The sequence below is a fragment of the Oreochromis aureus genome, linkage group 6, assembly GCF_013358895.1.
Source record: "Oreochromis aureus strain Israel breed Guangdong linkage group 6, ZZ_aureus, whole genome shotgun sequence".
Taxonomy (NCBI): Eukaryota; Metazoa; Chordata; class Actinopteri; order Cichliformes; family Cichlidae; genus Oreochromis; species Oreochromis aureus.
Window position 1 is genome coordinate 41211729 of NC_052947.1, and position 27393 is coordinate 41239121.

A 27393-nucleotide genomic window follows, 5' to 3' on the forward strand; every position below is an offset into this window, starting at 1 on the left:
AGCGGGGAATGACAGTGACAAGAGGAGGGAAAGATGTTCTAGGTTGACATGAGCTTGTGGGCCCTGCAGACTTTAGCTGCATCACTGATTCTTGTAGAGAAAAGCTGCGTGTTTACTAGCTGCTCGTTGCTTATAAAGCCACACTGTAGTGTGGAAAATGCCAAGTGTCACAGTTAAAAAGAAAAAAAAAGTGCTGTGTTAAAACCAGCATCACTTCTCCCACAGGAGCGTGTGGTTAACCACATGGCTTTATAGCAGCCATATCTGGAATCTGTTTATCCAGACCTGACCTGCAGGACACACAGTTGGTTAATGTTTTTATTCCTGATTCAGCATCACACAGACAGACACCAGTGAAAATAAAGCAGGATGTGCAGTGATCACAGAACGTCTCAGTGTTGGGCTCACTATCATATCACTGCTCAAGTTGTTGAGCTCATAATATTAAAACAAGTGAGTGACTTCCTCACTTGTTTTAATACTATTTAAAGTCATTTTGAATAAGCACATGGGATGATCCATGATTGAACATATTATGGAAGCAATAGTGTTTTTACTGATTTAGGAAAATCCATTGCACATGAGAAACTTGTTGCTGGATGGCTTATTAATCCTTTGACTTACAGTTGTTTGTAAATGTGACGTTCATTTTAACTCACAGATTCTGTTTTCTAGGCAGTTGTAGTGTGAATGCAGTGGCGGAGCCAGGAACTAAACAGACTTAACATGCAAAACTTCATCTCCTAACACAGGTTTACAGGTCTGGAGTGAAGCTACTCCAGAGGAGAAGCCCTGATATAACCTAAGAAATACTGTATCTAACTTTATCTTTTTATACTCTCCTAGTTCTGCTGACGCATGGGAGGGACCATGTGTCAAAGGAGGGATTCCAGGTTTACTCTAACTTTTCCTACAATTTAAGGTATTAAAACTCTACAGGTGGGACCTCCATGCTCAGATAAGCCTTTTGATAACCTGTAAGTAAAGTTTACTGAACTGAAACTAAACTGTGGCTTGATGATGGTTGACATGCTTTCCAAATGGTCAGACGTTTTTCCTTCTAGTAAAGGAGATACAGGTCCAGTAGCCAGAGCCTTACTGGAAGAAATCATCCCAAGGTGGGAACTCTAGACTGAGGCTGGGTGCTGATCAGAGCCCCAGCAGGAAGCTGAGGCCATTCCACACACAGCTGACAACCCCGCAGCAGTTAAGGTCGAGGGTCGTGCCACTTGGGTTCCTATCAGGCACTGCAAGAAGATTCGAGTATGCAAGGTGCTCTGCCCTTTCAACCTAAAGCTGCGTTGGAACAAAACAGTGAGGGGTGAGAGAGCGCCCTAATCTAATGGAAGGCAGACAAAACCTGATGGAACAGTCAGGCTGGTTTTGCCTGAAAGGTTTGGTATGTTTTTAAGTTCTGGTGGTCATCGATGTGACTTTTCTAGTCATTTTATAAAAGACACACGTTTACATGAATCTCCAAATATTACAAACACAGGAAAGGACTATATGAATTGCTGAGTTTGAAACTCTTCTCGAGTCCTGATCTTATTAAAAGAAACTAGAGTAATTATGCTACGCAAATTTCACAGCTACTTGACAAATAATTACTTGTGCACATTTTGTAGGGTAGCTAGAAGGCTTATCTGGTTCCCTAGTTCCTGATACAGAAGTGCATCAGATCCTAGTTACCCTAGTAAGATCTTAGACTTTTGTCTGTTTTGTTTTAAATGCCTTCATATTTCTTTGTGAAGCACTTTGTGATGTTTGTCTTGAGAGGTGCATTATAAATCAAATTTTTACAGTTTGTTCAGCAGGAAGTTCCTTTGTCACATGTGCTGAATTCTGACACATTATCTGACACCCTAAAACTGGGATTTGGGGGTCATTACACTTCACTGAGGGATTTTACTCGGTCTCAAACATGCTTTGAGCACCCAGAGAATTAACTTCTTCTTTCAGGGCTAAATGTGATTGTTTTGTTTTCTCCAATGGCATCACTGATATGACCTTTACTGTTGTAAGGTCATCAGTTGGTTTCAAACATCCCAAAGCATTGTACAGATAGAAAATGCAGATCTATCACTGTGCTCTATAATTTAGATCAAAAATGTTTGATGTATGGTGGCCGTGTGCAATCACATGGCTGCTTCTGGTTTTACCTTAGACCAGGGGTCCTCAATCTCAGTCCACGAGGGCCGGTGTCCCTGCAGGTTTTAGATCTCACCCTGGGTCAACACACCTGAATCACATGATTAGCTCATTACCAGGCCTCTGGAGAACTTCAAGACATGTTGAGAAGGTAATTTATCCATTTAAATCAGCTGTGATGGATCAAGGACACATCTAAAACCTGCAGGGACACCGGCCCTCGTGGACTGAGATTGGGGACCCCTGCCTTAGACTGACTTTGAAAGGCACTAATTCAAAGTTAGATCATGTTTTGTTGCATTCATTTATCCACAGGTTCAGTCGTACTCACTGTTCCTGACAGCAAACATCTGGACATGGCAAAATAGAACGGCACAAAGGAGAGTGGGTGATGTTTGGTGATGTGTGTGCACCTTGAGCCCTAACAGTTCTGCTGATAAAGGATTTTTACAGGAACAGTTACTAAATTGGAAACATCGGCTGATGGATTCAATGATAAGGTTTGATAAATATGCCAAATGGCTTCCTTATCTTGACAACAGTTTCTCATAAATGAACAATTTAATTTAATGAATGCTGTTTCATATTTCCATCTGTAATCTGATATTTTTGGAAGTTTTTCCTTTCTACCATTTTTTTTCATACAAATTTTAGACTCAGATGAGGACAAGAGGACAGTGAGAGTGAGAATGAACACGAAGTGTAAACTTGTACAGGGAGTGCAGAATTATTAGGCAAGTTGTATTTTTGAGGAATAATTTTATTATTGAACAACAACCATGTTCTCAATGAACCCAAAAAACTCATTAATATCAAAGCTGAATGTTTTTGGAAGTAGTTTTTAGTTTGTTTTTAGTTTTAGCTATTTTAGGGGATATCTGTGTGTGCAGGTGACTATTACTGTGCATAATTATTAGGCAACTTAACAAAAACAAATATATACCCATTTCAATGATTTATTTTTACCAGTGAAACCAATATAACATCTCCACATTCACAAATATACATTTCTGACATTCAAAAACAAAACCAAAGCAAATCAGCGACCAATATAGCCACCTTTCTTTGCAAGGACACTCAAAAGCCTGCCATCCATGGATTCTGTCAGTGTTTTGATCTGTTCACCATCAACATTGCGTGCAGCAGCAACCACAGCCTCCCAGACACTGTTCAGAGGTGTACTGTTTTCCTCCTTGTAAATCTCACATTTGATGATGGACCACAGGTTCTCAATGGGGTTCAGATCAGGTGAACAAGGAGGCCATGTCATTAGTTTTTCTTCTTTTATACCCTTTCTTGCCAGCCACGCTGTGGAGTACTTGGACGCGCGTGTGATGGAGCATTGTCCTGCATGAAAATCATGTTTTTCTTGAAGGATGCAGACTTCTTCCTGTACCACTGCTTGAAGAAGGTGTCTTCCAGAAACTGGCAGTAGGACTGGGAGTTGAGCTTGACTCCATCCTCAACCCGAAAAGGCCCCACAAGCTCATCTTTGATGATACCAGCCCAAACCAGTACTCCACCTCCACCTTGCTGGCGTCTGAGTCGGACTGGAGCTCTCTGCCCTTTACCAATCCAGCCACGGGCCCATCCATCTGGCCCATCAAGACTCACTCTCATTTCATCAGTCCATAAAACCTTAGAAAAATCAGTCTTGAGATATTTCTTGGCCCAGTCTTGACGTTTCAGCTTGTGTGTCTTGTTCAGTGGTGGTCGTCTTTCAGCCTTTCTTACCTTGGCCATGTCTCTGAGTATTGCACACCTTGTGCTTTTGGGCACTCCAGTGATGTTGCAGCTCTGAAATATGGCCAAACTGGTGGCAAGTGGCATCTTGGCAGCTGCACGCTTGACTTTTCTCAGTTCATGGGCAGTTATTTTGCGCCTTGGTTTTTCCACACGCTTCTTGTGACCCTGTTGATTATTTTGAATGAAACGCTTGATTGTTCGATGATCACGCTTCAGAAGCTTTGCAATTTTAAGACTGCTGCATCCCTCTGCAAGATATCTCACTATTTTTGACTTTTCTGAGCCTGTCAAGTCCTTCTTTTGACCCATTTTGCCAAAGGAAAGGAAGTTGCCTAATAATTATGCACACCTGATATAGGGTGTTGATGTCATTAGACCACACCCCTTCTCATTACAGAGATGCACATCACCTAATATGCTTAATTGGTAGTAGGCTTTCGAGCCTATACAGCTTGGAGTAAGACAACATGCATGAAGAGGATGATGTGGACAAAATACTCATTTGCCTAATAATTCTGCACTCCCTGTATCTCTGACACTATGAATGATGCACATTGTGAAACTTCTCTGAGTATGCAATTGTCATGGTCCTGAGTCTGACGACTCGGTGTTTTGTGTTTTATTTATATTATTCTATGTTCTTGTTTATTCTGTTATGTCTTTTGTTAAGGTTTGCTATTTGTTAGGGTTTTGTTCTGTGCCTGCCTGCTCCCACTTCTCTGTGTTCCCTCTGTCTGTCCATGGTGTCACTGTGTCTGTTCGTGAGTCTGTCTGTTAAGTTCAGTGTCTTGTCTGGTTCTCTGTGTTTGTTAGTTTCCTGTTTTATTCTGAAGGTCCTTGTCTTATGTGAGTGTGTTCAAATTTAAGTTTCTCCTGTCTCGTCAGCTGTGATTTCTCCCAGGTGTGTTCCCCTCCTGTCTCCCATCCCTTGATTACTGCTGTGTGTATTTAAGCCCTGTGTGTTCTCCTGCCTGTTGCCGGTTCATCTGCGTTATCTCCCTCCGTCATCTGTGTTCATTCCCTGCTTTATTCTGTATCATCTATCTGCGTCTCCCTGTTTCGCTATTTCAGGTCTGTGTTTTGTTAGTATTCTCCACTTTAGGTTTTGCTTAGTTTCCGTCCACACCTTTGCCATTTCTGTTTGTATTCCTCCTCAATAAAAGCCCACTCACATCACTAGTGCCTGCATCTTGGGTCCTTTAATAAATTACACACGGCTCGCCTCGCTGGCCGTGACAGCAATGTTGTTGATGTTGTATATAGTTAAACTAGAAACTTTCTTTGTATAGTTTAGTATTAATTAATTATTAATCACTAATCAAAAAGTGTGGAGATGTAATTTCTATTATTCTCAGTGAAAGTGTTTGAGTGTTATGAGCACTTATATGTTTAGTTGAGCTGAGCATTGCATCACCCCCAATCTCAGCTGGGGGTGATGATATCTCCCCCCTGACCTGGCGTCCTGGCTCCCCCTTGACGTAGCATGTGTCTTGTACCTCGTCAGTCTCTAGCAGTGGGAGGAGTCGCTTCTGTCAAATGTTGGAACACTGAGCTACTAGTTGTTTCATCGTTAGTGTGGATGTTGGGTATGGAAGAGTCCACAGGTCCCTCATCCTATTCATGTAACCCTTCCGCTGCATAGTTGCATTCCGACAACGCGCTATTGTCCTCTGTTGCCCACTGATGACTTCTTGTTCCAGTAGCTCACTTCTCATAGCATACAGCGTCTGTCTGTCTTTGAAACCATCATTTTAATGAACTGACACTTTGATATGATATGTGGTACAGCTGGGTCGTGGGTACAGACTACTGCTTTTTATATAATACTAATAATAATATTAACAATACATTTAATTGTTGGTGCCTTCCACAATACTCAGGGTGGCATTTTTATTACAGTGTCCAATTTTACAAAAAAGTATGTGTGAACATCTCTGTGACACAATTTGACTGTTGGTCAGTATATATCAATAAATGGATTTTAAGAAAAATTCTCAGTCTGAGCATCTGTGATTCCCATATTTAATATCTGACGTACCTGTTAACAGAACAGTTTCGAGGATGGAGGCTGAAATTTGCACTTTTTACCATGAAGCTACTCGTCAGAGGAATGATCCTAACAATGTTAGAGCTTGAAAGTGGAAAGAAAAAGAGTTTCTGTGACGTTCCAAAGAAATTACATCATCTCACAACAATTAGACTTTTCTAGAAAAAAGTGGAGGAGACACAAATCCCTGGAAGGTGGCGTCTGTTCACTCTGGTCACTCCTTGTAAATTAGGGAGCAGCTGAAAGCAGCTTCAGGTCTCAGATGTTATCAGCAGAGTCTGTCATCATGTGATGAGCACCAGTTTATAAGACACTGCTGTCAGACTGGAGCCATCACTGGTTCCTGATACAGCCGCTAAAATCCCACCCTGGAGAAGGAAAAACACGGGAATAAGCAACGCAGTGAAACATGGAAGTGGGAGACAGCTTCTTCTCCTGGAGGAGAGCAGCCAGAGGGAGAAGGTGATCTGTGTGGAAGTTCATGTTCCAGCAGAAGAACTGTGACTCCAACACACTCCTGACTTTAGTGTTTCATGTGTTTGTCGTGTGTCTGCATGTAGTCAGCTTCCACTGAGCTGCATGAACATGAGCTCTGAGCTGACGGTGTGAGCAGGTACCCACCTGTCTGCTGTCACCTGTGTCAGTATAAAGGACCACTTCATCCACAGGAGCTGTGGAAACACAAAGTTCATGGAAGCTTCAGGTTAGACATGTGACACCTACTCTGTCCACGTCTTCATCATACTCTGCAGTGTCAGGAGTAACTAGTTACTACTGTAATCAGTTACAGCTGGTGAATGTGTGGAGCTGAGTAAATGTAGAAAACAGCTTTGTGTGTCTCTTGTTTCAGCTGTTTAAAGACAGCCGGCTCATCACAGCTGTATCAGCTGGAACACATGTGACAGGAAATGACCTCCAAGCAGCAGACAGGTGACACTCACCTGGCAGCACATTCACACTTTCAGCTTCAAATGATTTTTGGCTCATTTGTTGCGTCTGTCAGAACCAGGTGGACCTGAGCTTCAAACCTGAAACTTTCCTCAGAGTCGGTCCAGTGAAAATACTCGGATTACTTCTTACATTTGTAGTAACTAATAATCTGTCATGTCTTGGTGTTCTGCAGCGGTCTGCTCACAGCTGTTTCTGTGCTGTAGCACCGCTTTGATTTGGTGGTTTGGTCATGGAGGGTTGTTGCTGCACTTCCTCCATAAACATGTTTCACACTTTGATCTTCACGTCTCAGAACAAGATTACAAATATGAAAAGAAATATTCCAGAACACAAACCCCTGCCTGCAGCTTGTAGGAGGTTAAACTTGTCTTGGACAGGATGCTTCCTCCTCATGATGATGATGATGATGACGATGATGAGGGTAGCACTCAGGACACAGAAGATTATAATGAGGATGTTATCTGTCAAACAGGAAATCAAATGTCAGCAAACACAGTGAACAACATGTTTAAAAATCACAGTTGGAAATAATCTCACAGCTTCTTGGTTCAGTCGAGCTGTTGGTGTCGTTGTTGGTGTCTCCACAGGTCGTATTCACATGGACAGGAAGAGTTTTATTCTCTGCAGGGTTTGCAGCCACACATCTGTAAGAGGAGCTGAAGTCCTGTTTGTGCACAGTGAGAGGCAGAGAGAGCGCAGAGCTGCTCTGGTTCAGTCTCTGCTCGTCTTTAAACCACAGCAGTTTGGTCTCTCTGTCCACCAAACACAGTAAGGAGCAGCTCTCAGAGCTCACACTCACTTTCTTCACTGCAGGAGTCGGTACAGAGTCTGGGGACGAAAGTTGATGGAGAACAAAAGTTAACATCAGAAAAATGTTTTTAACTTTCTTCTTTTTGTTAGTGAACATGATCAGGACAGCAGAGCTCTGGTTATTGCTGCTTTAATGCAGTCAGTGAACATTTATATGAAACTGTTTATTTCAACTTTCATCCCAACTGTCTGAAAACAAACACACGAGAGACAGGAGACGGCCAAACCACCATTATATACATTTCAATCTCATTATAAAGGTTTATGAGGGATTTCTCAGGTTTCCTGTCAAACTAGCATCACTATCAGTAGAAGGTGCTGAAGAGGACACAGAAGAAACAAACGCTCTGATTCAAATCCTCTTTAAAGGAAGAAAACAACACAAAGACGGGACATTATTCTGTGTATGGCTGCGTTCCCATAACTACATGACTGTCATTGGTTTTCTATGACACAGACCAAGGTTATTATCTTTAACGAAAACTAACAAAATAACAAAAACTAGAAGTGAAAAACACATTTTTGTTAACGGAAATAAAAATAAAAAGGAGAAAGAAAAAGTAAAACTAACTAAAACTGTAACAAGTGTTCACAAACTAACTAAAATTAACTGAATTTATAGCAAAAATGTGTTTAGTTTTCGTTGATGTGTGCGTGTCATACAATAGTCAAGGGTAAAAAAGAAGTTTAGTTTCCAGGTTTTTTTCTTGCTGTGTCTCATTATGCCAGCAGGTGGCAGTACGTTAGTCGAGTCGTCTGTGTCGCTGCTCCGTCCACGCGCAGAATCATGTCAGGAAAAGTCTGGAGAAAGCGCCAGAGTCCAATTTGGGATTACTTTGAATATGACTGTGTTTTGGATAAAACAAGTGTCTTGTAGTGGAAAGAGACAAATTATGAGGGACATTTCTAAAGAGAAAAAAATCCCACAAACCTTAAAGTGCACTTGAAAAGCTCACACAAGAAGGCTAACCTAGCTTACCTGGAGAAGGTAAGGGAGCACACTCAACCCTCATCCCCAGAAACAGAAGCTAACCCCAGGCAAGGCACCGTGATGCATCCCGAGACAACAGAACTGGGATATCTACATAACTGTGTGAGTCAATTGCCTTCAAAAGGTTTATCAATTCACTTGAACCAAAATTACGAACACCCGGTGCTGCAAGAGTTAATAGTCTCATTGGGGCCAAGATATACATTTTATAGTTGCCTGGTATCAACGGTTGTTCATCTGCCTTTATTTATTTATTTAAAGAACCCATAGGTGGGAATGTGAGTTGTCTGTCTCTGCGTGTTAGCCCTGCGACAGACAGGCGACCTGTGCAGGGTGCAGGGTATGGTAGCTGGAATAGCAACATACCCAAGGATAAGCAGAAGAGAATGACTGATATGATGAAACTGGGATTTTGTTACACTTAATTATTGCAAACACGACTAAAACTATAACTGAAACTAATCAAAACTAAACTGAAACTAAGGATTTTCCAAAAAAGTTCCAAGTTCAGGACAAACTGTGTTCCTTTTCAGCTCAATACGAAACGCCTAATATTTTCTCTAAATACGAGACGATTCCGTTTTTTACGGGGTGGTTGGCAACTCTACTAACTAACCTTATGAACAAAATAAAGTTCACTATCAGTAACATCACAGCATCCACCCAGCTGTTTTAAAACTCCATCATGCTAGCTAGCACGCAGTACGAGTTATTGTCACTGACTGTAAAAAGTCAGCACAACGAAAATAAACTCCACCTAAACTTGGTTTATATCTGACCCAGATAGACTGCAGGTCATAACTTCTTACCTGAAGTTCAGTTCACCTGACACTCGGACCAGCAGCCGCCTTGGGTCTCTCCTCCTCCTGCCTCCCCTTCCCCTCATCCACCTGCTGGCCTCTGTGGGAGCTCCGCCATAGCCACCACCAAACAACTGAGTTATTTTTACACATCGGCCAGCATCTGGCCAAACCACCACCTTTCACTGTTCATACCATTACTAAAAATAATAATAATAATGATAAAAAAAATAATCATCGGCCCATAAAAACGAAAAATCACCATCGGACAGTCCAGCTATGGTCGTGCCAGGTGGCACTCGTGCCCAGTGTTGCCGACCCCTGCGCTGTATAAATGCAATCTATTATTATTATTCAACCTTCACGTCTCTGCAAAGATATGAAGTCGTGCATTTTTCTCAGGAAGTGACTGACCTGCAAACAAACATGCAGCTGCAGCTCAGCATGTTTGTTTCAGCTCATCTCAAAGTGATGGAGCTGTAAAGGTGAGTTTGATGTTTCTGACAAATCACTTTCATGAAGAAGTCTCAGCTGTACGATGGAGCTGAACGACACCATCAGTGATATGAAACTTCAGGAAGCTGCTGAGAACAAACAGCCTGAGTCAGACTTAAGGAGGTTGATAGTTTTCACATCCAGGTTTATGAAACAGGATGTTGGGAGTTTGTGAGGATCTAAAGATGCCAACGTGTGGTTTCCTTCACCTCAGGCAGGTCTGTGAGCAGCAGCAGCATCCTCAGCTTCAGTGCTGAGCTCCATCAGCAGTCTGATCCATTTATTTGGACATTTGAAAGGTTTCCTATTCCACAGACTCACAGCAGGAAACACAAAGACGGGACATTATTCTGTGTATGGGAGCGTTCCCATAACTACATGACTGTCATTGGTTTCTATGACACAGACAGCAGCTTTGTAGTCAGACACAAACATTACAGCAGAGTGTGTTGCTTCATGAGTGGAAACCACAGCTTGTGTTTTGTAATGTGTTCCTCTCACAGCAGCAGCCACAGGAAGTCACCATCAACAACAAACCCATCAAAATAAAAGTGTCTGTTCTGCTTGTTAGGCTGTGTAACACTGTAGGCCATACAAGACTGACAGGTGGCAGCTGGGCTGTTCAAATATACACGTTTCACTGTAAGAAGTAACTGTTAATGCTTCATAAAGAAGTTCAATACCTTAGAAACTCACAGGGTGCTGTGCTGAGCTGTGATTGGTCCATAGTTAGGCACTAGTGGGAACATGGCCAATGAGGCTTTGTGTTACTTCTCTGTGGATTAACGTGACCATGAAATGGGAAACATGTTCAAGTAAACAGGAAGTTTTGTGTTTTAAAAAAAAAAAAAGCTGTTAAATAAAAACGTGTTAATTTCAGTTGTTCTGCAGGATTTTCTAAGAACAGTGTTTAAACTTTCTGCTTTGTCCTGTTCTTTCATTCACTTTGTACAGATCAGTAATGTTGGTGAAAACACTGAAGTCAGAGCTGATTCTTCCTTTCACACCAGACATTTGTGGGATTATAAGAACAAAAAGCTGTTTTTATTCTGAAGTGATGATACGACCAAACTAATGAGGAACATACAGACTGAGGTCACATATGAAGCTGTTACACAAAAATATACATACCAGAATAAATATCAGACTTACCGTACACTGTGAGCTTATATGATGATGTGAAAACTTTTCCTTTTTTAGAGTCGACAGTATAAATCCCTGAGTCGTTCCTCTGCAGCTCTGTGAGTGTAAAGAGTCCAGAGTTTCTGTCCCACTGAAGTCTGTTCTTGTAAATGTCCACAAATATTTCAAATTCCCCATTAATCACATCAGCAATAATCTTTCCTCCATATAACAGATATGCTTTCTCCAGCACAGGTGCAGGTAGAGTGATGTTTCCTCCCACAGTGCCCGTCAGGTTCTTCTTCACTTCCTCAGAAGCAGAAAATCTCATCACTGTAAAATATGAAGAGATCCAACAGTCAGTGAGAACTTTAATGAAAGTGATCAGAGATCTTACAAAGAGCCACAGAAAGTAAGTGAGGATTAAATCCAGGCAGCATGAAGCACGAGGAGGGTGAGGCTGATACATGTGAGCTGCATCAGTGACAGCAGGAACTCAGCCTCACACATTTTACACAAATCACAACAAGTTCTTACTTTTGATCTGGTTGTGACAAACTAAACATTTACAGCTGCAAAAGGTCGTTGGTGTCAAATAATGTTCAAATCTCATGAAGCCATATTTTAGTCACAATAGAAGATAGAAAACATTTCACATGTTTAAACTGAGAGAGCTCATTTTTAATCTGATGGCAGCAACACGTCTGTAAATGCTGGACGGGCTCATGTTTCCTCTGCATCCACCTTTCAGCTCTGATGGAGCCTCTGCAGATCTGCAGACTGATCAACTTGTTCATTTCTGAGAAACTCGGCCTCTCTCAGACTCTTTGTACCCGATCATGTCACTGACCTGAGATCTGAACACAAAATGACCTCATGAAACAGTAAAATATCTCAGTTTAATACAACAGAGATTCAACATGATTTTATTCAACTGTTCAGTTTTAAATAAACCTCAAAGTTTCAAATTAAAGCACAAAGAAAGAAAAAACTGTTTGAAAGGTTCGACGACCAAACATGTGCAGTAAATTTGATATCTGAGGTTTATATGATTTTGTTATAATACACTGTTATTCATTTGGATTATATGACTAATATATACACACACACACACACACACACACATATATATATGTGTGTGTGTATATATATATATATATATATATATATATATATATATATATATATATATATATATATAGACTGATTATACTATGAAACATGATGGGACACTATGAAGTCTAAAACTAGACAAACATAGAAACCATGGCAACAATAATAAATAATGGCTGCCTTTAACCTCAACTGAAGCTAAATAAGAATAACACATGAACTATAATCAGAAATCGAACATTAGACGAATACAAAAATAAACTCAGAGTCAGAGACCCAGCCTGTGACACCAACCGATCTTTCTGAGTTAACTTCAATAATTACTTCCTCCAAACCATCAACGTGTCTTTTAGACCCCATTCCTACAAAACTGCTCAAAGAAGTCCTGCCATTAATTAATGCTTCAATCTTAAATATGATCAACCTATCTCTAATAATCGGCTATGTACCACAGGCCTTCAAGCTGCTGTAGTTAAACCTTTACTTAAAAGCATCTGTAGACCCAGCTGCTAATTATAGGCCAACCTCCAACCTTCCTTTCATATCATAATAATGTGATGTCTGTGGGATCATTACGATCACACTGTTCTTCAAACTTTGTCATAAAGCTGATTTCTGCTCTCGTTATGAAGCCTGGAAGGATCCAAAGACAAACGTTATCCTCCACATCTGGCAGACCAAACATCTGCTGATAGATGTAGTGAAGCTGAAGCTGCTTCTGTTGGTCTGTCAGCTGTTTGTTCAATAAACACGTTTCTGACTGAACAGTTTGTTCACAGGTCAAAGCTGCATCGCTCTAAGAATGAGCCAAACACCTGTTTTTGTCACTGATACACAGAAGAATGAATTTTAGGACTCTGAACAACAACGAAGAAGTTCTAACTTACCTAAAAACATGAGAATAAAGCTCATCTGAGGCATCGTGACTTCCTGTTACTGTGGAGGCTTTTTACATGAAGAAGCCAAAATAGCCTCTCTCTCTCTCTCTGTTTATCTCGCTCGCTCGCACTGCATGCTGGGAGTTTGGTGGGTGTGAGTGAGACTGAGTTTTTCATTAAATGCTTTTTCAGTTTTCTCCCTGTGTTTGTTGTGTGATCGTTTCAGAGCTGTCTGTGATTGTTAGTTTGTTGTGTTTTTGGCAGAGATGGCGTCCAGTGGGACGCCATCCTTGAAGCATGGAGTCAGGGTGGAGCTGCAGCCGAGCACCACCCTCGAGCAGGTGCTGTTGGCTGTAGGAGAGCAGGTGGGACATGGAAACATTTCATACACTTCATGGATGAATAAAGCGGTTGTTATTTTCTGAAAGAGCAGGGGTTTGTCAGCCAGCTCAGAGCGGATGTCTCGTTGGTATCTAGATGTAGTAGATACGTAGCTGCCTCATCCTTATGCACACACTTACTGTTTTAGTGCCACCACCTGGTCGTCTGGAAGAGGTGCAGCAGCTTCTGGTGAAGTTTGTCTGGTCTGGTCAGCATTGGCCCTGTATCTTCCTGTGTCAGAGGGGGAACAAGGACTAATGGACGTTTTATCCAGAACTGCAGCCTTTAGCCTACAGACTGCACAGAGGCTGCTGTACGACTGTGGCTACTGCTGGCTGACTTCTGCTCGTTGCTTCTCAGGAGAGCGGGCCAGCTTGGATTAGATAGTACCATATCACCCTATCAGAGCACTTCGCTCTCACACTGCAGGCCTACTTGTTGTTCCTAGAGTATTTAAAAGTAGAATGGGAGGCAGAGCCTTCAGTTTTCAGGCCCCTCTTCTGTGGAACCAGCTTCCAGTTTGGATTCAGGAGACAGACACTATCTCTACTTTCAAGATTAGGCTTCAAACTTTCCTTTTTGCTAAAGCATATAGTTAGGGCTGGACCAGGTGACCTTCGACCTTCCTTTGGTTATGTGTCCTTCTTTTCACTCCCCGTGTGTTTCTTTGTTAATACTGCATCATTAACGTTGCCTCTGCTCTCCTTCTCTTTCTTCTCTTCCCCCCATCAGTTCTCAGCAGGTGGCCCCGCCCCTCCCCGAGCCTGCTTCTGTTGGAGGTCTCTGTCCACAACACAGCTACGAACAAGCACAGTGCAAAACCTCCCACACCAAATATTTTTACTCGTGTACAAGTACATGTAAGTACTGCAGGGAGTGTCTGATGCAGTCACAGTTATGTTGAACTCGTCCGGTCCTGATGCTGCCGTCACAGATCATCACATTTCTCTCCCACAAACATGCAGCACTGCCTGACAGAAGCAGTACTGCTCTGAAAACTGCAATGAATACTACTGTAATTACTACAATATCTATTGCAATTAATTCACAGTAAACACTGCAATAAATAGTGATGTACTGAAGTACAGCAGTATTTACAGCACAGTAGATTGTCCCTCTTGCTGCAGCATGATGATCTGTTTTCTGCTGAGGAAACCACGTGTGCTTCCTGTTCTGTGAAAGCTCTACAGTGTGGTTCAGAGGAACGCTGCACACTGTCCACGGTCTCAGGTCAGTGAGGTCGACCACAGTCTGAGACGTGACAGCACAGCAGAGACGTCGTGAGCTCGGCAGCTCTCAGCTTTCTACAGAAACAACCACAGAAGCCTCTCACAGCTGTGTGTGTCTGAGCCTGTGAGAAGCTTCCAACACCACCTGAGACTTTTACTGATCACTGTCACATTAACAGGTTGAGTGTTAACATGCTGGCAGCACTCAGACACATTCATGGAGGAATAACTGAAAACTCCTTCAGAATGAAAGCTGCCGTACTTGGAGGTGTTTGTGATAAAAACGTCTGCAGACCTGAACTGTCAGCAGATGCTGCACAGCTCCTGCTCCTGTGTCAGCTCACACAACATCATTAGCACCATATTTACACTCGTGTCGAGCACGAAGGGCCTGAAGGATGTGCCCACAGCTCCACTAACAGACAGAGAGCAGGATGAAAACTGCAAATGTGCAAACAGAAACGGGACCAAACCATAAAGAACAAAAATATGAGGAACTCTGTGAAGGAGGGACGGAGTCAGTGGGCAGGTGGCGCTGTGCTAGCTCTGAGTTCAGCACGTTCCTGTTATCTGGATTCACGTCAGAGATAAACGGTCACACGAAGCTGGTTATGAACTCGTTAAACTAACTCTGGGTTTGAGCTGCGAGTTCACACGACAGGAGAGCAGCAAAACAAACGTTTTAGTTCCAGTTTGAGTTTCATTTCAGGTCCTGACTGCAGGCAGATATTCAGGACGACCCTCACAGTGAAACCATCACTGAGCTCTGATTTATTGTCATGGTTTAAACTTCATCACTTTGTTTTCACACCTTTCTCCACAGTCAGTAGTGGTTTTTGATACGGGCGACACGGGCGGTTGCCTGTGGCGGCATCACGGGCATCAGCAAAAAAAAAAAAAAACATTGATCGTACTCATGCTGCCCCGACATCAGCCAGCGCACGCGAGCCTTGTGCTTTACGCTGGGCAGAGGGGGGAGGGGCAGTAGTTATAGTCGCAGTAGCACAGGAACAGAGCGGGAGGGAGAGAGAGAGAAAGAGAGCCAGGGACAACAACGTCACATTAGAAAGGTATAGTAATCATCCACAACTATTTGCAGTTGCAGATGATAAAGGATTCAGAAAGTTTATTCATGCAGGCCCATATGACAGAATGTGCATCTTCTGTTTTCATATTTTAAATTTATATGTAATTGTGTTGTGGTTTGAGATGTTTTGTGTTTTTTCACTTTAAATTTGTAAAAGGAAAAAGCTGAAAATTTAAATAGTTAAAAGTTGAACTGTGAATAGTTGGTTTTTGTATTATATGATTTATTTATAACATTTTATGTGGAGTGAAAAAACAAAAGTATATTTACGGTGGCCCCTACAGACAAAGCACGTACGAACTCAGAAGCACATACAAAAGACAACAGAGGTGCTCCAGGATGCTAGGGCGCAGTGTTGAGCTTTTGTTATCTAGTGGCTACACAAGCCAGCAAGTACCAATGACCGGATTTGGTGTGTGGTAGTAACAGGTAAGCCATTACCGCAAGAGTCATCACACAACTACTAAGTCAGGAAGAGCATCATAAGTTTTAAATAATAAAAATGTAATAAAGTAAATTTTAGAGATGAACCGATCCGATATTACGTATCGGTCCGATACTGATCTAAATTACTGGATCGGATATCGGCGAGAAATAAAAAAATGTATTGTGTAATGTAAATCCATTTGTGGCAGCACGAGGTGGAAATAAAGTAATTACTCTTCACAGTTTTAAAAAGACAACGCCACCCTGGGAATTTCACCCAGAGAATACTGGAGGTAACACTAATCACTACGAAGGCAGTTAGGTTTGTTATACTCAAGACAGAGACGAGGTTCAATGATAAAATAAATTGACAATTTATTAATTAAAACAACATTTAAAAGCACAGTGATAAATATCAATGTAAAAGTATGCAAAAAAAGGTATTCAGAGCTGAGGCTTACCAGTGGAGGGCAGGGATGCCACACACAAACTCAAAAAAAGAAAATACACCAAGACACAAGTGCAGCACACTCACACTAATAAATTAAACAAGGCAGGTGTGTACACTCAGAGGATCCCACCACCAAGGCACCCTAGTCTCCTCCACGTCAGCACTCCGCATCTGAATAAAAGAAACAAAGGAAATTTTAATATATTACAACAAAACTAATATATAGCGCTGGGGGATAACCCAACTGCAAGACCACACTGGTGATCTGCAGCTAGAAAAAGGGCCTCCCACCAGTGGCGTAACAAAAATCCAAACTACAAATCAAACAGTAAAACATACAATCTGGGTAAAACTCTAAAATATGGAGCAAACGGAATCGCCGTAGTGCTCCGACTTGCCGTCTGCACGGCTATAAGTTAATTATCCAGTCAGTTAATCAATATGCGCGCCGGCCGACCCGCGTGGCATGCATATGGCCGTTGTCCACGCCGACGTCCACTTTAAAGGCTGGCAGCAGCAAAGAAACTTCGCAGCCGGAACAGACAGTAAAAGTAAAGTAAAACAAAGCAAAGGATCACAGCAAAGCAAAGCAAAGCAAAGCAGCACTTCAGTTCACGTAGCTTGGCGCAAAACTCAGGCCCACACTTCCAAGTAAGCCGTGTCATAAAACGTAAGCAGAATGGCTCAGAGGAGGCTTCTACAGCTACGACCAGCTGCGATGGAGGCTTCAGAAAAGTAACCCGCAACTAATCTCAGCAACACCAACAGGAAGTCAGGTGACCAAAAAGGAGGTCACAGGTAAGCGATCCAGGGACACTCAAATGGCCACTATTTATACTAGCGCCCCCTAATGCGCCAGGCTGAAAGTGGGTTGGACCAAGGGATAACATTCATCCTGCCACACATTAAATATCAAAAAAGCACCTCACAAAACTTGCGACACGGCGTAACTCGGCTCATAACCGTAGCACCTCGGAGCAGTGTGCGTCACATGATAGAGCGGCTGTGTGTATTTGTAGCCTCGCTACCAAACCAGCATTTCATCTCCGAGGAAGTTATCCCAGAGAGAAGTAAAGCAAGTGTGTAAGTTCATCTCTGAATGTTTGTAAAGCGTTCCCACGTTAAGCTTAACAAGTGATATATGGAGCGACTGCCTCTCTCTCTCTCTCTCCTGCCGCTACTTCAATCATGAAACTGCTTAATGATCAGCTGATCGGCTTTTCTGTGGCGAGTCCGTCTCTCTTCTTTGTTTTTGGCCCACTTTGCACCAGAAAGAGGAAACCAGCGGCTGAACAACAGCAGCACGTTTAAGCTTGATAAGCTGTTGTTAGAATGTATTTAATATTACTTTCTACACCAGGATCCTTTTCTACGTAGCTGACGGCTGGTAACTGTGCAGGGGCGGATCTAGCAAAGTTTAGCCAGGGGGCCGATAGGGCATGAACAGGGAAAAGGGGGCACAAAGACATACTTTTCTTTCTTATTCTCATTTAAAATGTCTAGCTTTTAATAAATAATTATCTGAATCTTACACCCAAAGTTTTAATCTGATGTAAAATGTATAGAAGTCCATTACTGTATATAGTAACTGTTAAGTCTAATATAGGGCTTTGGAGTTGACGTCACGCCACAGTGCATTGTGGGATCGCGGTGCCATGTCAGTAGGCTAGAAAGCAAAACAAGCGCACAGTGTTGGAGTGTTGGAATCAGGACTGCCAGAACCATACTCAAAATCAGCGCAAAAGACAAAGGGCTGTATCGCGACTGATTGCGCCCAGACGCCAAGAGACGGTACTTTGAAAAAATTCCGTGTGACCTCTGTGTAGTGTCTTCTCTGGTCTGCATTCACAACAAAAATGCAATGGTTAGAATGTTCTCTTTTAATGTCGTGGGCAATCAGCACAAGATCTAAATGGGAAAGCAACAACAGAGTTAGCTAACTATGCTCCCCTTTTGTTTCCTCTCTTCGCAATAAAGAAATCTCACATAAACGTGCACTCAATTCAACATAAAGACCGGAGAAATGACCCGCAGCAAATGGTGTATAAACAACAAAAATAATCGGGTCAGATTGTATTTAACAACCTGCAATATGATTTTTCTTCCCCACGACATTTGCGCATTCCTTACCTCGCGGGAATCCTCCATTATTCTGAGGATTACCCAGAATCCCTTGCCCTTTGTGAATGTTGCAGGGTGACTTTTACAACAGTAGGTGGCGCCAATGTCCCATTTAGCGGGATTTAACTTTGACTCTATTTAACTATGTTACACGTGCATCAGTAATGTGGACCCGTATGAAATAAGGAAGTGGAGTGGAAACCCAGACGACCTACCGCCTTTGTCCTATCCCGATCTTCGCATACCTTGTCTGTGGAGTCAGCGCATACACAGCGAACCAGTTTAAGAATTATAAATCCCTGGAGGCCCACATCCAATTCACGAATGGCTGGGTGCAAGCTTTGTCCATCTTTATGCCTCCACGCTGCGAGGACGTTGTCGTTAAGACATAGGTAAGTCGGTTTGAACTTGATAACTTTCTAAACAACTTCCTTGTTACAGTTTTTGATTTGCACGTACAGCCAACCCATCTATATTAGCCTTGGTTCATTACAGACCTTTTATTAAAAGTGGTTTTTCTGTGTTTCAGGAACTGCACTAACAATGACTGAATGAAACTGCATTACAGCCATGGGTCATTGTGAGCACCAATGGGAGGGTTGAGGCTGCTCACTGCACATGCATGGCCGGAGTTGCAGAGACCTGCACCCATGTCGCTGCTCTTTTGTTTAAAGTCGAGGCTACAGTGCATATCAGAGGCACCCGAACTGTAACAGATGAGCCAGCATATTGGGTATTGCCCGGAAATATGACCAGGATACAGCCCGAGGTTGCACATAACATTGACTTCTCCTCAGCAGCTGCCCAAAAACGTGGTCTTGATGAAAACATAAACACACCCTCCTTTTGCTTTGAGAGGCAAAAGGAGGCGATCGCAAAAAAGGCAGATTCCTATTGCAACGCTGGAGGATTTGTCACCATTACTGGATACACTACTGTCAGGTACAAACACAAATCTTTGTTACCGGCGCCAACCACTGACCTCGTTGTGTGGACACAGAGAGACCTTGCTGTGATACATGTAACCCACATAAAAAAAAAGAGCTGCATCTATAATTAAACCAAAATCTTAAATTCTAATCGGAGCGTGTCCGTGAAGGCATCGCGATGCGTCATGACGCACGCCACGCCGCGAGTGACCAATCACATTCGCGAGGCACGAATATATGCCTTCCGGGTTGTCGCTTCGAACAGATGCGGGGGAGAGGCGTTAGCGGATGGAAGCAACAGTACTTTGATACCGCCGCGGGTAGATGCGTGGGGGCTCGTATGTGACATCGCACGTAGTGAATGTGCAGGCTAGTGGTGCCTTGGGGAGACCACAGCGACACCACTACTTTGGATGGCGAGCTAGGCCCAACGAGCCAGAACCCCAGCTACAACTTCCTGCGGTCTGGTAGGAGGCTGCTGTGGCCTACACTCTCCCCCCCTGGTTTTCAGTCCTCTGAATTTCACTTCTGGGATTTCAGTCTTGGAATCTCAGTTCTGATCATCACACTTCCAAGTTCAACCTGTTATAGACTGTCATGCGCATTGGATTTATATCAATCATGAAATAGCAATTTTATGGACATTGTCTGCCGGGGGTTGGAGGAGGTTGCTGCACCATTGTGCAGCTGATATTTTACAAGCTTGAATTATGTTTTATCTTTTCCTGTCTGCAGACTTTGTAAATATTGGTATTTGGTAATTGCACTTTATTTTCACTGTAAATAACAATCGTAATCACCATACCTGTTGTGGTTGTACGTTTATTATACTTCACTCACCTCCCAGAGCCGAATCTGATATCTTCTGAATTAGGTCAACTACTCATAACTAACTCAATTTAGTTTAGCTTATGTACTTGCTACATACGCATCTTCCCTGATGTGGATTTCTGGGAACCACGTTTAAAGCAAGCACAAAACTTCTTTCTTAAAGTGTGTCTTCCTGAACTTTTTGGGAAATACTTCTCCAAACAATGTGCTGCTCTAAATAGCCTGTAATGTTTCATTTTGTGGTTCAAGATTGATGCCAGCTGTGTGTTGCCATGTAAATAGTTTGTATTTCATTTTTACGTACTTGCTAAGTACATCTGAACAGATCAAGAATAAAAAACAAACAAATATACTATTCTTTTCTGTTTTATTGAAACTACTTCACACAAAGTACAATTATTTACAATGAACTACACATGCAACACAACAGCGTTATGAATACTCAACAAGAGCAAGTTTCATTTGGCGCTGGTTTGACAACCACACTGGGGCACATATTCACCAAAACACAGCAAACCTTAACAATCTTATCAAGCAGTGTTGTGTTTATTTCTGCTCTGCCCTGTTCATTGCACACACAATCCTTCGTCTGCCCTTTAGCTTCAGTGATGCTGTCTGTCCGATCGCCACTGTCCACATTTGCAGCTGGTACCTCAACCTCCACTTGTCCAACACAACTGCTGTCCACTGCCTCCATGACATTGTGATGTTGCTATTGGTCTTCTGTCAGATCTTCATCGATCACTTCTGCATGGTGCACACCTTCAGACTCTGCAGCTGCATAACAAAAGCCTGTAAGATAAAATTAGTGCACATGACAGGTGTGTGATTCATCTGGAAGTTATGTGTTGATTAGTGTACAATGAGAGCAATTTAGTATGTTTTTAGAGGCCCATGTGCAGTGTTGGTCCCCAGTCTGGATTTGTTACATTCATTGGGCAAGACACTTTACCCTACCGCCCAGGGTTTTAATAGTTTTGCAATTTTCATTAGTTTTTATTTTTATTTCGTTTTGACTTCAGATTTTCAATTTTATATTAGTTTTAATTAGTTTTTACCAATTGTTTGCTAGTTTAGTTTAGTTTTTATTTTTTTGAAAATCCTTAGTTTCAGTTTAGTTTTGATTAGTTTCAGTTATAGTTTTAGTTGTGTTTGCAATAAAGTGTAACAAAATCCCAGTTTCATCATATCAGTCATTCTCTTCTGCTCATGGGTATGTTGCTATTCCAGCTACCATACCCTGCACCCTGCACAGGTCGCCTGTCTGTCGCAGGGCTAACACGCAGAGACAGACAACTCACGTTCCCACCTATGGGTTCTTTAAATAAATAAATAAATTAGGGCAGATGAACAACCATTGATACCAGGCAACTATAAAATGTGTATCTTGGCCCCAATGAGACTATTAGCTCTTGCAGCACCGGGTGTTAAGGCAATTGACTCACACAGTTATGTAGATATCCCAGTCCTGTTGTCTCGGGATGCATCACGCTGCCTTGCCTAAGATTAGCTTCTGTTTCTGGGGGTGAGGGTTGGGCGTGCTCCCTTACCTTCTCCAGGTAAGCTAGGTTAGCCTTCTTGTGTGAGCTTTTCAAGTGCACTTTAAGGTTTGTGGGATTTTTTTCCTTTTAGAAATGTCCCTCATAATTTGTCTCTTTCCACTACAAGACACTTGCTTTATCCAAAACACAGTCATATTCAAAGTAATCCCAAATTGGAAGCTGGTGCTTTCTCCAGACTTTTCCTGACATGATTCTGCGCGTGGACGGAGCAGCGACACAGACGACTCGACTAACGTACTGCCACCTGCTGGCATAATGAGACACAGCAAGAAAAAAACCTGGAAACTAAACTTCATTTTCACCCTTGACTATTGTATGACACGCACACATCAACGAAAACTAAACACATTTTTGCTATAAATTCAGTTAATTTTAGTTAGTTTTGTGAACACTCATTACAGTTTTAGTTAGTTTTCCTTTTTTTGTTTTTATTTTTATTTCCGTTAACGAAAATGTTTTTTCACTTCTAGTTTTCGTTATTTCGTTAGTTTTAGTTAACGATAATAACCTTGCTACCGCCTACTGGTGTTGGCCAGAGGGGCCGATGGCACGATATGGCAGCCTCGCCTCTGTCAGTCTGCCCCAGGGCAGCTGTGGCTACAACAGTAGCTTGCCTCCACCAGTGTGTGAATGTGAGTGAATGAATAGTGGCATTGTAAAGCGCTTTGGGTGCCTTGAAAAGCGTTATATGAAATCCAATCCATTATTATAATGCTAAATCATAAGCTACTCAGTCGACATGATGACATGACGTGGTTCTGCAGCATCACACATTAGCATGTTTTATCTCATTATCTATGACCTCAGCGCATTGAAAATAACACTAAAAGCCTTTTAAGAGTGATATGCATTAATTTAGAACTCACCGGAAAGAAAATGCGGAGAGCAAACCAACAAAAAGGTGGGTTTGCACAGAACTCGATCCGCTCGTCTCACCGCTGCAATGCAAGCCTGACGTCTTTGTTTAGTAATATCGGATACATGGGATCCCTCACGTTGCCTCCAGGATGGAAAATGATGAAAAGAGAGCCCATTATCCAGCTTCTTGCCTTCACGATCGTCTGATCTAACGTTGCAACTGACAACACAACACGTACGAATCATAGCTGAAGCTGTAGCTAGCCTAGTCTAGCCTACTGTCATGGCGGAAGGGGCGTGGCCCACCTCCCGTGACATCGCTCCAAAGCCCTATACCCTAGTAAGCTATAGTACTTTTTCCTTTGGGAAAGTACTATTTGTGAATTCTGCAATTCTGTTGAAGAAAGATGTTGAATCTATTTAATTATTCTTGAAAAATAATTTATTTCTGTGCATTTTTTTCCACACTACATCAAATTAAAGTTGATTACGTCGATTAAGCATCATGAGGTGGAGGGTGGGGGGGGCTTCCCTATTTTTTTTTTTTTTTTTTGCTGGGAGTTTGCAACCCTATTAGTTAGATTGCTTAATATTTCTGCTAAGTACTCTTTAAAATACCAGAATAGGGAGGATGGAGCAGGTTTAAGTTTATTAGATTGATCAGTGTTGCAGAACTATGAAATATTTTGGCTGCAGTATATTTTTTACATACAGGTATAACAGAATAGCTTTAGTGTTGTTGTTTATTTAAACTTGAGTATGAACTTATACAAAATGCAGCAAGATATTTAAAAAAAAACAGTTTTATTGATTAAAAAACACACTATATCGGATTCATATCGGTATCGGCAGATATCCAAATTTATGATATCGGTATCGGACATTAAAAAAAGTGGTATCGTGCCATCTCTAGTAAATTTGTGAACACTTTCTGCACTTTCTGCTTCTCTCACTGAACACAAGGGGGCGCACTGTGAGTTCATAGAGCAGGGGTGGGACCTCCAGGCCTTGAGGTTTAATTGGCTGTGTCCCAATTCAGGGTATGCGCGCTTGAAGTACGCACACTACGCGTACTATGTACGATGCGTACTACAAGTACAGGAAGTGCGGAAGTGAGAGGCTTGTGAAATGGGACGGTCTAGCCTTCGTCGTGCTGCTCAGGTTGCCTAGCAACCATCATACTAACCGCGAGAAACGTTACATACAGCTTTGTTTGACAGAAATGAAGGAGAAAAAATGTTTTGTTGGTCATTCATTTTTGTCATGACATCACTTTGATTAGTTGAGACCACAGGACTGTAAAACATGATAGTTGGGCTTCATTTCTGTACTGAACAGTCATTTCAAGATTAGTTAGTAAATAATAATTAGCTAATGTTATTGATGAGACTAAAGTCATCTCACTGTGGTAATGTTAATATAATATGGACAATATTATATGTATTGTCAGATTATATATATATATATATGAGCTTGAACTCTGGGTCAAAGATGCAAGTTGCAGTTATTTATATTTCCTATCACCTTAAATCTTCACTCAGTGCTTACATATATGTGTAAAAAGCAAATGTACGAGCTGTGATAACTGTTTCTGATAGAATGAAGCTCAGACTGATATATGAAATATTCCTTTATTGGGTGAGAAAATCAGACCATGTCACAACTGCTTTAAGTCATACAGAATAGATATCAGAGCCTTAAACAGGCTGACTTCTGCTAAATGGGTCAAACTGGGCAGAAAGTCTACAAACACATAACATCCTTATAGAATATGATGTAACACTATAGATCAACTTAGCTCAGAATATATAAAGCATATAAACAATTACAGCAATATGATGCAACAAACACAGCAGTGCTACTAATCCAAAATACTCAAAGCTTCATAGAACTGAAACAAACATTTATTTTTAGCTCCATTCTGCTGCTGATACATACTTTAGGTTTCTGAATATTAAACTTGTTGCTGCCTTTCATAGTGTGTAACTTGAAGGCCCTGAGTACTTTCTCCCACACTGAAAACACTGGGATGATAACATTATTTGAACATTACCTAATAAGACTGATTCAGGACAGACAATTAGTTATGTTAAACTTTCCTAGCAGTCCTTCACAAACAGGGAACAGTCTGTCTATTCTCTCCATCTGTCAGCTGCTGCTGGCTCTTCCTCCTCCTCTTCCTCACACACTGCTGAGTTTGTCCTGGTGGATCATCAGGGGTGCAAAGCCTCACAGATGATGTGCAGCAGTGGGTCCCTCAGTCTGTCCTCACTCTGGACACTTGCAGTTGTCACACATGGAAATCAAATGTGTGATAAGCTGCAGGATTCAAACACAAGTGTAACTTATAAATACATGTTCATACTTTTATTCCACAATCAGAGAGAAAGAAACAGAGAGAGAGTGCAGGACAGACAGACAGGTGACAGTCTCAGGTGTACACACTGCTACAAAACAGCACAAGAGAAGGAGGATTTAGTGTTTGTGTTATTACGAAGTGCTAAACAAGAAGAGTTCCCAGATGGTCCAGTGGACACATGTGTGACTCCTGTGATTAAAGCATCTTTCTTTCAGCTTAACGAGTGAACCGTCAGCTCGTTCAAACACACGTTAAAGTCCGTTTGGCTCGACACCACCGAACAGAGGCAGCAATATAACATAGCTAACATTAACAGTGCAGTGAATCCTGCTTGTGCCGTCATATTCAGGACTGCAAACCGAGCAGCATCACTGACTTTCAGCTTGTTGTGTTTGTGGATATATGACTGACTTTAATTATCCATAAAATCATCACATTCTCTGTAAGATTAAGGTCGACTATTGTATTATTATATTTTAAAGGCTTTAAAACCAAGTAAACACTGAAAGTACAAACATCACTAATGTCACATAACTCTGCCGACATGTGGCCAACAGTAATGTTTTAATGTTCTTAAACATTGGCACATAAATAAGTGACATCATATTCAGTACTTACTTTTGACAGTTCACTCTTGACGCCGCCCTTCTGCCGTATTTTGCGGCAAAATTATCCACACCCACCGCTGTGCTATGAATTGTGGGATATATGGGACCACGAAGCGTGCACCGGACCACGCTTGATATTTGGGGAAATCGACGGCGCATTTGGAGTATGCATTTGAAGTACACTTCGAATTGGGACAGCCGTCGTCGCGTGGCGGTGATGTAATCGCACTTGAAATGCGTACTTCAAGCGTGCAGACCCTGAATTGGGACACAACCGATGTGTCCTTGATCCAACACAGCTAATTCAAATGGCTAAATTACCTCCTCAGCATGTCTTGAAGTTCTCCAGAGGCCTGGTAATGAAGTCATGTGATTCAGGTGTGCTGGCCCAGGGTGAGATCTAAAACCTGCAGGACACCGGCCCTCGAGGCCTGGAGGTGTCCACCTCTGCTCTAAGCACTCCCAAGGAAACTGGGGAAGCTAAACAATGAGCAGAGAACTAGAAAACCATCATAACGCAGCAGTGATGACAGCACAACGCTGACAGAGAAACACAGGACTTAAATACACAGGCAGGATAACGAGAGGATGGGGAACAGGTAGTGATGTGCAGATGAAGCTTCATGAAGCACTGAAGCTTTCATCCAATTGGTTCACCCCAGCGCAAAGCTTCTTGAAGCTTCATTTGCTCTAGTAGGACATCAACTGGATGTAAAAATATTAGTTGGCATGAATTTGAAGAGTGTGGCATTTTGCACACAGCCTGTAAATGTCAACAACAAAAGGAGTGTGTAAAACATGTATATTGTAGTGATGGGAGTATGCTGTGTATATTTATGCTGGCAGTATGGAAAATGATTATTTGGAAATGCTAAAAATGGAAATGATCTGTCACGGGACCGAGTGGTCTATACAGAACAGGACTCAGGTGCAGAAACCCAGAGCTGAGACAGCAGATGATGTAACAATAATTTATTAGGCTGGAGTGCAAGAAACGTAGCAAGGGCAAAAAACAATAAGACGTGGAGTTTGACGTGGCGTGGCTAGGGCGAGGGAACGGGGCCTGAGATGCAGAGTGGAGCTGAGCAGGGAACAGTCACATTGCAGTTGGGGACATAGAGTGTTGAGAGGGGGGTGATGAGAATCCAGGGGGGCTGAGTGGTGTGACAAGGCTGACCTGAGATCCGGGGTCTTCAGTGTGATGGCAGGAGGGCAGGCAGGTGAGGCACAGAGTGATTTTCAAAATGTTTGCTTGGTATCCTGAGTCCAGAGGTAGAGCGTGAGGCAAGGTGAAACCAGCAAATGAGTTGATGACGAACTGGCAGTGAATGAACATCAACGTGTGGCTTAAATCCCTCTGGCTTGATTGCCTGCAATAGGCTCCAGGTGTGCAGGAGCAGGCGGAGTTGGCCCTCCCCAAGGGCGGATCCCAGGTAAGTTCAGGAGCCTT

The 27393-nt window shown here is 42.2% G+C and overlaps 1 protein-coding gene and 1 long non-coding RNA gene across 2 annotated transcripts; both read right to left on the minus strand.

Moving 5' to 3' along the window:
* Window positions 1-5865: 5865 nt before the first annotated feature.
* LOC120440701 (SLAM family member 7-like) lies at window positions 5866-13221 on the minus strand. The gene is made up of 6 exons (XM_039613826.1): window positions 13111-13221; window positions 11141-11443; window positions 7430-7720; window positions 7228-7353; window positions 6563-6612; window positions 5866-6309 (listed from the first exon to the last, which is right to left on the minus strand). The coding sequence occupies exons 1-6, from the start codon at window positions 13142-13144 to the stop codon at window positions 6226-6228; spliced, it is 888 nt and encodes a 295-aa protein (XP_039469760.1). The 5' UTR covers window positions 13145-13221; the 3' UTR covers window positions 5866-6225.
* A 3537-nt stretch (window positions 13222-16758) lies between these two features.
* On the minus strand, window positions 16759-17569 carry LOC120440700. The gene is made up of 2 exons (XR_005613463.1): window positions 17386-17569; window positions 16759-16846 (listed from the first exon to the last, which is right to left on the minus strand). It is a non-coding gene; the product is annotated as an uncharacterized LOC120440700 (long non-coding RNA).
* Between the last annotated feature and the right edge of the window lie 9824 nt (window positions 17570-27393).

Coding starts and splice junctions, on each gene's coding strand:
- LOC120440701 (XM_039613826.1), bottom strand. CDS start 13,144: ATGCCTCAGATGAGCTTTATTCTCATGTTTTTAG. Junction 11,444..13,110: donor CTTTATTCTCATGTTTTTAG/GTAAGTTAGAAC, acceptor CATATTTTACAG/TGATGAGATTTTCTGCTTCT. Junction 6,613..7,227: donor CCTACAAGCTGCAGGCAGGG/GTTTGTGTTCTG, acceptor GTGTTTCCACAG/CTCCTGTGGATGAAGTGGTC.